The following is a 12,869-nucleotide window of genomic DNA, read 5'->3' on the forward strand; positions in this document are numbered from 1 at the left end:
GTGTGCGAGCCAGGAGGCCTACAAACCTGACTCAGTTACACCAGCTCTGTCAGGAGGAATGGGCCAAAATTCACCCATCTTATTGTGGGAAGCTTGTGGAAGGCTACCCGAAACGTTTGAACCAAGTTAAACAATTTAAAGGCAATGCTATCAAATACTAATTGAGTGTATGTAAACTTCTGACCCACTGGGAATGTGATGAAAGAAATAAAAGCTGAAATAAATAATTCTCTGACATTTCACATTCTTAAAATAAAGTGATGATCCTAACTGACCTAAGACGGGAAATTTTTGGAACGATTAAATGTCAGGAATTGTGAAAAACTGAGTTTAAATGTATTTGGCTAAGTTGTATGTAAACTTCCGACTTCATTTGTATATCCATATTGTTTTTGAGTGGAGTTTCCCTTTAAGTTTGAGCCTTCTCTCTCTCTCCCTCTGACTGTGGCCCCGCTCTCCAGTCTCCACAGCTGTAATGGGCTCCCAAGATTCAGCAGGCAATTCGGGTTCCCGCTGGGGGCCCCAATGTGTTTGTTTTGGCCAGAACAAGAGCGGAGGCCTGTGCCGTCCCATGTCCCGTACTCTACCCCTGTGAATGTCTCTCTCTCTCTCTCTCTTCACTATCTCACACTCTCTTTTTCTTTCTCCACCTCACTCTCTGTGTTCCAGCTATTCTTTCTTTCATTCTCCTTTTTATCTACGCCACTATCTTTCCCAAAAGTCATAAGGGACTCGGGCACCACTTGGTTATTCAAATGGTCTGTTTGTCCTCAGCGCCTGGCTTCGATGGATCTGACAGCATGAATTACCACAATGCATTTACTTTGCGTGACTATATGTTGGTGCTAACTGCACGGTGYAGTCTTACAGACGAAGAATAGCACCATAGCATGTTGCAGGATGTACAATGAACACGCATTCATATGTTAAYATGTGGAATTTGTTCTGTTGTTGTGCCATAGACAGGCTATAGACTTTCAGTAATGTAGAAAGAGTGTGAAGAGTCCAGTGTGTCGACTGTGTTCATATCATACTGTGCCAAACTATGGCCACCATTTTGCATGCATCCATACCCGAGTGCTTCATATTGGAGGGGACTTTTACTTGGTGCTGTACACAATCAAAAACAAGCTACAGACATCACCAAGGTCTTCATACCCGGCTCTCCCATTTAAAGCCGTGGGGTTGGTGACAGAATTCCCAGGGGGGGGGGGTTATATTCATCCCCCCTTTTGTGGCGGGAAGGGAAAGGGAAGAAATTGAAAAAGCGATCTTGCAGGCTGCCATTATTCAGGACTCTGGATGGGACTGGCTGCTGGCGGAGTTGTATTCATAAATCTCTCACGGAGCCCCAATGAATGTAATCAGGAGACTTGCAGAGGACATAAATTGGCACGACACTCCATCTCGCTTGTCAACCGCAGCTTTAGCAGCCTCAACTATATAGGCCTATTCGGGGGTGTGGGGGAGAAAAACCCACTTAAACTCGACCCAAAACATTCACATTCTGTGTGTGTGTGTCTCGCTCTGTATCTCTTTGATGCTTTTTGGGAGAGCTGACATTTTGAATTTGAGTTGAAGGTAAACAACAACAACAACAACGATAAGCTTCTGTCATTGTATAAGATCCCTGACTTCTATGGCACTTCTAAAAACAGACTCATTTTAAGCCGTTGCTCCTCCCCTAGAGTGGCCATTTTGAAAAAGGGCTCAGGTCATAGGCCTAAATATCTAGTTTGGGGTYACATTATTCATCTCTATGCAATATCTTAACAGTGGTGCCAACGACAGCAGCAATTGAAATCACCATTGTCGGACATTTTTAGGCACCCTGACTGTTTTCACCCACTTCTAACGACCAGGCTCCGTTCATTTAATTTCTCTGTGCCTGTTTCTCTGTGATGGGCTGTCAGAGGTTAGGCATGAGGCGCACCATCTGCTTTAACCCAACGCAGCTCCCGAGGCCATCGTCTCTGTCTCTGTTCTAGTTTCTCTTCTCAAGTCGCTACACACACACACACACACGCGCACGCCAGGCGGTCTCATCTGATCTCAGGGCAGTCGTCTGTGGGGCTCTCTGGCTGCTCTCTCTGCTGTCCTTGAAATGATCCTATGATTCTACAAAGGCCTGGTCGAGTGTTAGAAATGCACCACAGACAAAGGCCCAACAGACTGTTAGAGGGATGTTTTTACACGGTCCGCTCAAAGCCCCCTCCGCTGTTCTGATCCATTCCCAAAGCACGAGATAAAAACGCTGAATATATTCTAACCAGTTGGCCTATTCTCTCTTTCCCTTTTTTTTCTCCCATGTCCCTTTGCTGCGGTCCCATCTGGTTCGCTCTCCGATGCAATTTGTATAACAGGTAAGTCCACTCTTTTGTGTAAAGTTTGAAGCCCATCCAAAGGTAATCATATTACACATTGAACAGAATGAAGAGAGACCAGATTCCCAATGGAATTCACGTTGTTACCATAAGCTCTCGTAAAGCGCCGACATCATTCCTTAACCTGTCTGACAGTGGGAGAATGGGAGAGGGGGGCAAATCTCATTGGCTACTGGAGAGATGCCAGAAGGGAGGAAAGGAGAATGAAAGGGATAGTGAAGAAAGAGAGGGAGAGAAGGAGAGACAGAGGGAGAGAGGAAGAGTGAGAGGGAGAGAGGAAGAGCGAGAGGGAGAGAGAGTGTATGTGAGGGAGAGGGAGAGGAATTGTAATTTGTTTACCATGACATYGAGAGTATGATAAATGAGAGAATGATAAATGCGGTCTATTTTAGTCCGCCTAAACTGCTGTGGTGTACTTAACTCTGTGTCCATAGAGTATAGAGGCTTTACCAGCTTATAGCCGTTAACTAGATATGCTGATTACTGCCCATAGGTTCGCCTTCATCTCCACAATGCTACAGTATAGCTTCGCTTACCTCCAGTTCAGTCCATCTATGGAAGCGCTTTTTCAACGCGAACGTCCAAAGGAAATGGAGACATTTGCCATAACTCCTTTTATTTATGGAGTGTGTGTTTTTGTTTTTATATAGGTGTAACTTTAGAATGATCTTATTGGTCATGTTTACAGTAACAATGTTCCCTATGGCTTTCCATTTTTTGCATGTGTGGTGATATATTTGCATATAAGGTGATACTCCTTGGTTTCCGGCACCATTTGTGCCTAAAACCATTCTGAACATTGACTCTTGTTTTTACCTTTGCCATTCTCAGCCTGCACACTTTACACTCCTTATCATTCTGGAATGAACAAACAGTATATTGTCAAAAGAACCCGGGCCTCCTTCATTCATTCATTCATTCATTCATTCATTCATTCATTCATTCATTCATTCATTCATTCATTCATGCATGCATGCATTCATTCATTCATTCATTCATTCAGTATCTATGATGGACTGTTGTGAAACATGTATGGTGTTTTGTGAAGAAGACGCTCGAAAACAAAACGTGGACGTGCTCCTTTTAGTCACGCTGGCCCCGCACCACCCCGAGTCCCCGTCAGCCTTCTTCACAGTTTCGTGGGTCGCTGATTCTCACACGCTGGTGGTTTTGGCACCGCCCGTTGTTTCTTGTTGTGCAGATCGTCGGYAAACGTGTCCGAGTACCCAACAGGCTTTCAGACTGTGTCCCCCAACAATAGAGTTTTGGTCTAAGGGCTCAAGTGTGACGTCATAGGGGGGTTGACGGGCCGTGACTGGTCTGCCGTGGTTGACTAGATTTGACCCCCCCCCTGAATTGACTAGGTTTGCTTAAATGAGCCACAGATGGCATTTCTTGTGGTTTTTRTGTGGTTTAAGATTGTGGGTCGATTGCAGTCGTGTGTTTGCAGTACTGCAGGGGTYAMMAACTAAATTCAGCCGCGGGACGATTGTTTTCTGGAGCAGATGGTCAGGCGACCGGAATATAATTACAAATAATTTGTAGACTGCAAAGTTGACCGCAAGAAGCCCAAACAGATACAGATTTGACWAAAAAATTATAATTTCAAACCTTGCTTACATTTGTACTTGATCGCATATAGAGTATCTCTCCATTATGCATGGGGAATACTTTAAAATCACTTGGAGCTGATTTGCTTGTGCAAAAAAGTACTGTGTGTGCCTGCGCGTCTGTGTGCGTGCCTGCCTACCTGCCTGCATGAGTACCTGCATGCCTTCCTATGTGTGTACTGTATACACGCATGCATAATTGTGTTTCTCTACAATATGTGTAGGCTGTACAGTACATGACCGTTATCGATCAATCTCATCACGTGTGGGCGTATACATTGTATCCTTTTACAGATGGTATGTACGACGCTAGTATGCACCGGTTTTGTGCCTTTTGGGGGGCTGATTTACCACTTCTACCAGTCGCTTTCATCTTGAAATATTCAAGACACTGAAGTGAAGCTTAACATTTGACAAACACATGTTTAACACAATTACTGTGTTGGCACATTTAACCCTATGTTGAAAAAAAATAATAATAATAAAAAATAAGCTGTCTGAATTCAACCTCAATGCACAACATGACAGAATGCACGTGTTGTTTTACTCTGTCCAGGGAAGGGATATCTTAAAACAGCCTACATCAAAACAACAGGATTTGAACTCCGCTTGACCTCATTCTATCATATCCACGTCCATCTGTATGGAGTATGGATCCAACATGAAGCTTCCGGGCAACCCCCGGACAGAGCTTATAGTACTCCAGCTGAACCATAGAGATAATATCTCTCTCTCTCTATGATCGAAACACTTGTCATAATAGCTCTCTTGCTCTCTGCTCCATATCTGATAATACAGTATGTATTGTAATCCCAGTTTATAAGTGACTCTGTGGACTGTAGACCCCCACAGATGCAGGCCCAGCTGTTGCCATGTTTTAGCTCACTGGCTCTGACCCAGCTATTCTATCATCACGTTTTATGCATCACCGGATGTTAACAATAGCATACACACAGTGTCCACATGAAGTGTAGTGGTTATGTTGTCATACACCTGTCTCTTATACACATCTAGATGTGTATAAGAGACAGACCGCCCCATGTAGTGTACACATGAAAACTTGTAGTGTATTCAAGGTTTAAAAAGGCCTCTAAAGTTTGTCATTTCTACTTAAAAATGTCAGACTTGATTTGCCGTAATGAAAAATGTATCAACCCCTACAAAAAAGTAAATTCATTGTATTAATCCACATAATAATTCACATTTCCTGTTGCTGCGGGATTATGTCACTGTTATAGCAAACTGGCTCAAGTTAAGATCCTACATCTGTACAACGTTAGTTAGTGGCTAGAGAATATAATGGAGTGGAATAGAATACAATGGAGTGGAATAGAATGTGGCAACGAGAAAGACAACGAGAAGTGTATGAGAGCACTGTGAGAATCAATGATGATCATTCCAATATCGATCCTSATAAACCATTTAAAATGAAGTATGGACTCAGGGCAGGCCCACGCGCTGTTGTCATCGTAAATCGTCAGCGGCCCCGCCGCGCACCGCCGTCAACCCGCCGCCACTTCGTGATTTTGCCACCTATCCGGTTATGAGTGGGTGTGAGGCGTTTATTATGCATGGCAGGSCCCCGATGAAAAAACAGTGGGCACCTGGTCGAAACCCCGGTGCACAGAACGTTAGGTTTAATTCGTTTAACATTATTACCATGGACTTTACACGCACAGACAGATGCACACACAAATACTTCCCCTAACCACTACCCTCTCCCAATCACATGACGTAAACCATTTCCCGGAGGAAAGGTGATTGGCTTCGAGCGCACAGAGTCTGCCTCTGTGAATGTCACGGAACCACTCACCTTTACGACGCAGTCAATGACGATTTCCGTGTAATCCCTCACTCTTGACGTCGATTGAACCCGCAATGTAAACAATTGCGTAAGACTGCCGCTGACCCGACTGACTAGTCACACATCAGTGTGTCAGTGGTGTTTGGACCATCGAATTAGAATGATTAGAGTGGGCACCTCCATTCAGGTCAATTATACCACAATGTGTGGACAGGCGGAAATGTGGAGCGTCTTAATAGGAAGATTATATTTCTCTGGTTTGGAGCCAACATTTATGACACCCCCCCCGACCGTCATTATACTCCTGCGTATCGTTCCTACCAGAGTAGTTAAAGTAGTGGAACACATTATTGTCTCTCAGGGGGACATTTGCTTTGCTGCAAAATCACCCGTTAAAACACGACAGATGTTCCACAGGAAGTAGGCCACATTATAGACAATGAGCCACACATGGCCTATGACGTGACCCTGTTGGTTGGGGTTTGGGTTACCAGATGTCTATGGCTCCTGTACTGTACTGAATGACCCTGCCGTTTAAGCAGTTGCGCCGTGTTTGTCAGATGGGTTGTCTATGACATTTACATGACCCTGTCGTTCAAGGCGTTGCACTGTGTTTGTCAGATGGGTTGTCTATGACATTTACATGACCCTGTCGTTGAAGGAGTTGCGCCGTGTTTGTCAGATGGGTTGTCTATGACATTTACATGACCCTGTCGTTGAAGGAGTTGCACTGTGTTTGTCAGATGGGTTGTCTATGACATTTACATGACCCTGTCGTTTAAGGAGTTGCACTGTGTTTGTCAGATGGGTTGTCTATGACATTTACATGACCTTGTCGTTTAAGGTGTTGGTGTGTGTCTGTGTTACATGTGTTAGCCAGATATGTCATGTGATGTATGGGTATTTTGTTATCCGGATGGGTTGTGACAGCCGTGCTGTGTTTAACATGATCTACGCTAGCTGTTAGCTGTTAGCTGTGCTGTACTGTGCTGTGGGTTGAGCTCTGCTGGGTCTCTCTGTCTACTCTGAGAGGTGTGGGGGTGACCTTTAAAGTTGGCTCGTGCCATCCCTGTTCACACATCGTAATATCCTGCAGTCTGTCGTACCCTATGTGGGTGTGTGTATGTGTTCCTCTTTTCTTCATGTCATTCCAACATCCTCTCTTTTAGTTTCGGTAACATTTTGTTCCAACACATCTTGTTCTCGAACACAGTCTTTGTCATTCACATACGTAATGGCTTGATCTCTTTCTTGTATGCACGCACGCACGCACACACACACACACACACGCACACACACACGCACACACACACACACACACACACACACACACACACACACGCATAGCTTGGAGACAGGAGATTCAAAACCTGTTAACAAGTGCATTACCCAATCATCACACACCCATCCTTTCTCCTCCTGCTTTTAAACACAGCTGTGCTCTCCGACGTACAGAAACCATTGTCACGCTTCCTCGCACAATTTCCATTTCAAACAGACACAATATCAAACTTTATCCCCCACCAAAACCCCCCCCCCCCAACCCCAGATACGACGCGAGCAGAATCGCGGCCAGTCCGCCCCTTTCTCTCTATTCTCCTCCATCACCATTGCTAATTAGCTGCCATATCAATAATGCAGGGCCATATAAATAAAACATTATTATTTTCTCCTCGCCCTCCCATAGACGGTCAATAGCTGTAGCATGAGCATGTAGAAAAATGTCGAAGAGTATGTAATCGGTAATCAGTGGATCATCAGGTGATCATGGAAGCGAGTCCATTTGGTAAGCCAGTCATCTGTGTTAGTATCGATTTTGCTAAGTGTCATCAATCAGGTTGTTAATAATGGGAGGTTATAGGAGAGCTGATATGCCGTGTTGGGGCGATGACCCCTTGTCTGAGACGGTCAACAAACACCTGCAGGTTTTCGGTCCTCCCCACAGTGTCAAATAGAGGTAGAGAGAAAGAGAGAAAGAGAGAAAGAGGGAGGGATAGAGAGAGGGGGGGAGAGGCCTGTGGGTGCATCCTGGAGTCTTAAGGACAACCCTTTCAAATATGCAGACCCCCTTCCCTGTCCCTGCCTCCCTCCTATCCACCCATCGCGTGTTAAAAATACTGAAACAAAATGGAGGTGCCATCAGTAGCCTGTGTGTCAAGGCATCATTKAATATTTATACAAATAAATCAGGACAACACAGCCTAAATATAGGCCCAGCAGTTTGCATGATTTGAGGKGCTACCAGGAAAGAAAATGAATAAGACAGAACGTAAGAGAATAAAATAATAAGCAAATGACTATCAGTATATCGCATATCTCACTATGATGTGTCTCTCTGCCCTGCTCTGCTCGGCTGTATCGGTCGGTGGCTAGCCTACTTAGCATACAGATGTCATGCCTAGTTATGATTCATGGCCATTTTGGATTTCAAAAGTGCGCCGCCCGGTCGGGAGATATCATGAATACGAAGTAGATCATGAATCTGAAATGGCAAATTCCGCAGTTGTCGTCGCCGCTTGTTGTTGTTGTTCTCTTGAGCGGCTCYACGCAACAACAAAAATGACTGCACATTTCAGTTGAGTTGTTGCTCTCCCGCCTTGTTGCTATTTTGGTTTTTCTCCTGGTCTCGTGTTCCACTCTGTGAAACGCCTCGTATGRTAGATATCAGAATAGATTTAGGTTGTACAGTTTACGCATGGCGCCGTACACACAAGAGTTTAGTGGGCATGATATGGTTTAACTGCAACCATTCACCCACGTGGCCTAAAGATGTAGTATCTTAATTGGATCACCCCGTTGCGGGAAATGTAAAACTTGTAGTGGATTTGAGGTTTTAAAAATGGCCACTTTCTGACTGTGTTTTTCCTTTTGAAAAATGGATCAACCCCTACAAAATGGTCGATTAATTTTAATCCACGTAATAATTCACATTTCCTGTTGCTGCAGGATTATTTTGCTGCTCAAATGAAGATCCTACATCTGTATACAGGCTATAGTTCAGGCTTTAGTACAATAGTAGAGGCTTGTACAGCCTTTACAAAAGGCTGAAGGSAAAAAGTCTGATAACCTTTCTAGTTAGCATTTGATAATATCCCAGCTTTGTACCCCTCATAAAGCACGAGCAACTATACGTTTATATGAAATTGAAGGTATCACAATATGCATAMTATACATCGACAGTGTTACATACAATATGTCATTGGTTTGTTTGAATGTGTCTGTTCGCTGTTTGCGTCGAGGCAGGTGGTTGAAATGCAGTGATTATTTGATTTCATGTTGAATGATGAAATGATTTGACCTCCAGGTCGATACAGTATGTTAAGTAAATGGCCGTTGCATTGATGTCTTTTGGGATTTTTTTATTTGTTTGGTTGTTTCATTGTATGTAACTCTGGCAGACATCACTCAAACACACAACACACCCCCATTACACAGCATACTCTACACCTAGTTGAGGCATTTACACACACACACACACCACACACACACACACACACACCACACACACACAGCACACACACACACACACACACACACCCACACACACACACACACACACACACACACACACACACACACACACACACACACAAATGGATTGATCTGCTATTTTTGCGCTCTGTACAATATATGTGGAGTAGGACGTACACACACACCACACAGTCTTGCATAACTAACATTGTGGGGGGACAAAATTCAGACCCCATTCAAAATCCTATTTTCCCTAACCTAAATCTAACCTAGCTCCTAACCTAATCTAACCTAACCCTACCTAAATCTAACCTTAAACCCTACCTAAATCTAATCCTAGCTCCTAACCTAAATCTACCTTAACCCTAACCCTAAATCTAACTTAACCCTAACCCTAAATCTAACTTTAACCTAACCCTAATCTAACCCTAGCTCCTAACCCTATAATCTTAACTCTAGCTCCTAACCTTAAATCTAAACCATAGCTCCTAACTTAAATCTAACCCTATACCCTAAACAACCCTACTCCTACAAATCTAACCCAGCTCCTAACCCTAAATCTAACGCTAGCTCTACCCTATCTCTCTAACCCTAAATCTAACCCTAGCTCCTAACCCTAGAATCTAACCCTAAATCTAACCCTAGCAACTTTTAACCCTAAATCTAACCCTATAAATCTAACCCTAAATCTAACCCTAAATCTAACCTAACCCTAAATCTAAACCTACTCCTTAACCCCTAAATCTAACCCTAGCTTCCTAACGCCTAAATCTAACCCTAATCTAACCCTAAATCTAACCTAGACCCTAAATTCTAACCCTAGCTCCTAACCTGATGTTGAGACCAGATGTTGATGCTGCTGCAGCATTCTGTCTAGGACACAGGTCAGCCTAGAGACCGCTGGACATCAGTGTACTACTCCTACACACACACACACACACACACACACACACACACACACACACACAACACACACACACACATCACACACACACACACACATACACACCTCATCTAGCACACGAACAACACACACCACACTACAACACACACACTCTAAACACTCACACTTCTACCTAACCTATGGTAACCTTAACCTAACCCCGGCCTTGTCCTTATTGGGCACGGGGAAATGGTCCGCCACAAGAGAGATTATTGTCCTTTTTTTATTTCTATGCTGACTTTTGGGGATTTTAGTGCCCGCAATGGTATATTAATAACACCCCCCCCCCCCCCCACACACACAACTACACACACGACCATACACACACCAACAACAACACCAACGACACACACACCCACACACAACATCACATACCACTACTATCACAGGCTTACACTTCAGACCACTCTCTCTGGTCTCTGTCTCTTTAGTTACATGTAACAGCATGTGCACAATCATAGAAATATGAGAAACACACAGACACAGTAGGGCTGCTTAGTTTACTGGATTTCAGTCACACACAAGCTAAATATACAATCGCACACACTCGCATGTACACACAGCACAGCGTAGCGCAATCATAGCTGGAACACTGGCCAGGAAGCTCTGTAGTCTGGTATTTTCCTCCCTCACCCTCCCTCCCTCCCTCCTTTCCTGCTGATGGTTAGGTACTACTAGAGTAGCTACCTGACACTTCTTGTCGCGGCTGCCGCAATCACTCCTCTCCTCAGCTATCACTCATTTCTCTCCCCCTAGCAGCACCTACATGTCAATTGTCGACTGGTGCAAGAGACCAAACCCTCTGTCGACGCATCTCTCACTCACACAATGAGGAACAACCAGAGAGAGAAATATACCCAAAATAGCCTTGTATTGAAAGAACAAATGTTTCAACATTACACGCAGAACATAGTCAGGAAATCCATCGGCCCGGGCATGTGTCGTGTCATGTGTTACTGGTGTGTCTTTTAAGAAGGATAAAAGCCCACGTATTCAATTCTTCATCTAGCTCCTATTTTAGAATTCGTTTTGATTTGAATAGGCATTTTCCTCCTCCTTTTGATGTGTCCCCTCGCCGGTGGACGGATGGCAAAGCTCTAGCATGACAGCCAAAAGCACCAGCGAAGGAAAAGGCAAGGCTGAGCTTTTTTAGATCTCTCAGACGATCATGGTCCCTCTCTGCCTTCCGCCCGTGTCTTCTGTGTGAATGTTTTAGACGACATACGAATGTGATGTGAAAATACGCCACCTGATTAGAAAGGGTCAGATCAACTTCATCTAGAAAGGATAGAGGAGAGGGGAGGAGAAGTGGGAAGGTGGGGGAATCCGGGGGAAGCAACCACAACATCTATAGCGAGCCAGCACATTGAATACCCCCCCCCACACTCACAAATCAGGAATGAGGGATCAAGAAAATATCTGATATTCAGATTGGAGAGGGTTTAACATTTGAAATGAAGTACGGCTAGGCTATCCCTCTGGCTCCTTGTCTTTTTACCCAACTAGAGATACTGCAGTAGGCACGCCAGACAAATGCTCTCTCTCTTCCTACCACCAACGCGAGCACTGCATCTCTTTTCATAATCCACCCCTCTCCCAAAGGTTCCTTACAACACACGGGCTTTACTGTGAATAGCAATTCATTTATTTAAACATGGTATTTTTTCGTAGTTTACAAAAGGAATACGATAGCATCTTGCATCTTTTTTTTCCACTCTTTGCGTTTTAAACATATTTTACACTGAATTTATAATCGTATTTTTTTTTATTTTTATAATCCAACTTTGCAATCTTTTTTTGTATTTTTTTCCGTTGTTGTCGTGTTKTCGTTGTATTTACCACAATTAAAAATGGTGTGTTTATGGCTGGCCAGTGTGTCCCCAGTTGGTCTTTAGACAATAGCAGAATATCCTGAATTAAGAAATAATATCCACTCCTGGTGGAGAGAAGAAGAAGAATCCGTTGGTGCCTACAAACATAGTAATCCTCTCTGGAGTTTCTGTATAAAGTCAACATAATATTCCATCTCTGGTGATTCTGTTTGTCAAGTCAACAGGCAAAATAGAGTCTGGTCTCCATACTGTCCATAGAGGCCCTTCAGATCCACAGCAATAAATCCACGGTCTCAGTCAGTCCTCCACCCTTCTCCTCCACAGTAGGGGAGGGGGGGGGGGCGAGCAGCACAGTGCGACGCAGTGTAAATAGTGTCCATAGCAGGATCCCTGGTTCAATCCTCATTTATACAACCCCAACCCACCCAATATATCCCATATATCCAAAARGGGTCTCTGTGGTAGTCAATATTATCCATATACACGTAAACACAGACATATCCATACACTCACAAAGGGCCGGGTCAGACCTCGCACTCCCGGGATGGTTGCTGCTGGCAGGTGCAGGAGCCATACTCGTTGATGATGACCAGGGCCCCCTCGATGTGGTTGGGCTTGTAGTCGACGTAGTACTCCGGCGTGGACATGGTGGCCATCTGCTGCATGCTCTGCTTCTGCTTCTGCTTGCGCCGATGGCTGCTGAAGCACTGGCGCACCTGCCGCACGCCCGCCGGGAAACACTTCCAGGTCACGTAGAGCATCAGCACCACCACAATGAGAAGGAGAAGATGAGCCCAGGTGGCCTGTCACCACCTTGGGATCTGC

The 12,869-nt window shown here is 44.4% G+C and overlaps 2 protein-coding genes across 2 annotated transcripts in view; one reads left to right on the top strand and one right to left on the bottom strand.

The window, feature by feature from the left end:
• LOC112080654 (catenin alpha-2-like) overlaps positions 1 to 12,869 on the top strand; it is a 611,175-nt gene that overhangs the window by 344,538 nt on the left and 253,768 nt on the right.
• The window catches only part of LOC139027448 (leucine-rich repeat transmembrane neuronal protein 1-like), a 3,723-nt gene continuing 1,791 nt past the window's right edge, over positions 10,938 to 12,869 (bottom strand). Inside the window, exon 2 of the mRNA XM_070442652.1 lies at positions 10,938 to 12,847. Coding sequence (XP_070298753.1) covers positions 12,569 to 12,847 — 279 coding nt within the window. The 3' untranslated portion in view covers positions 10,938 to 12,568. The remainder of the gene's footprint in view (positions 12,848 to 12,869) is intronic.

The sequence above is a fragment of the Salvelinus sp. IW2-2015 genome, unplaced genomic scaffold (assembly GCF_002910315.2).
Source record: "Salvelinus sp. IW2-2015 unplaced genomic scaffold, ASM291031v2 Un_scaffold16412, whole genome shotgun sequence".
NCBI classification, from domain to species: Eukaryota; Metazoa; Chordata; class Actinopteri; order Salmoniformes; family Salmonidae; genus Salvelinus; species Salvelinus sp. IW2-2015.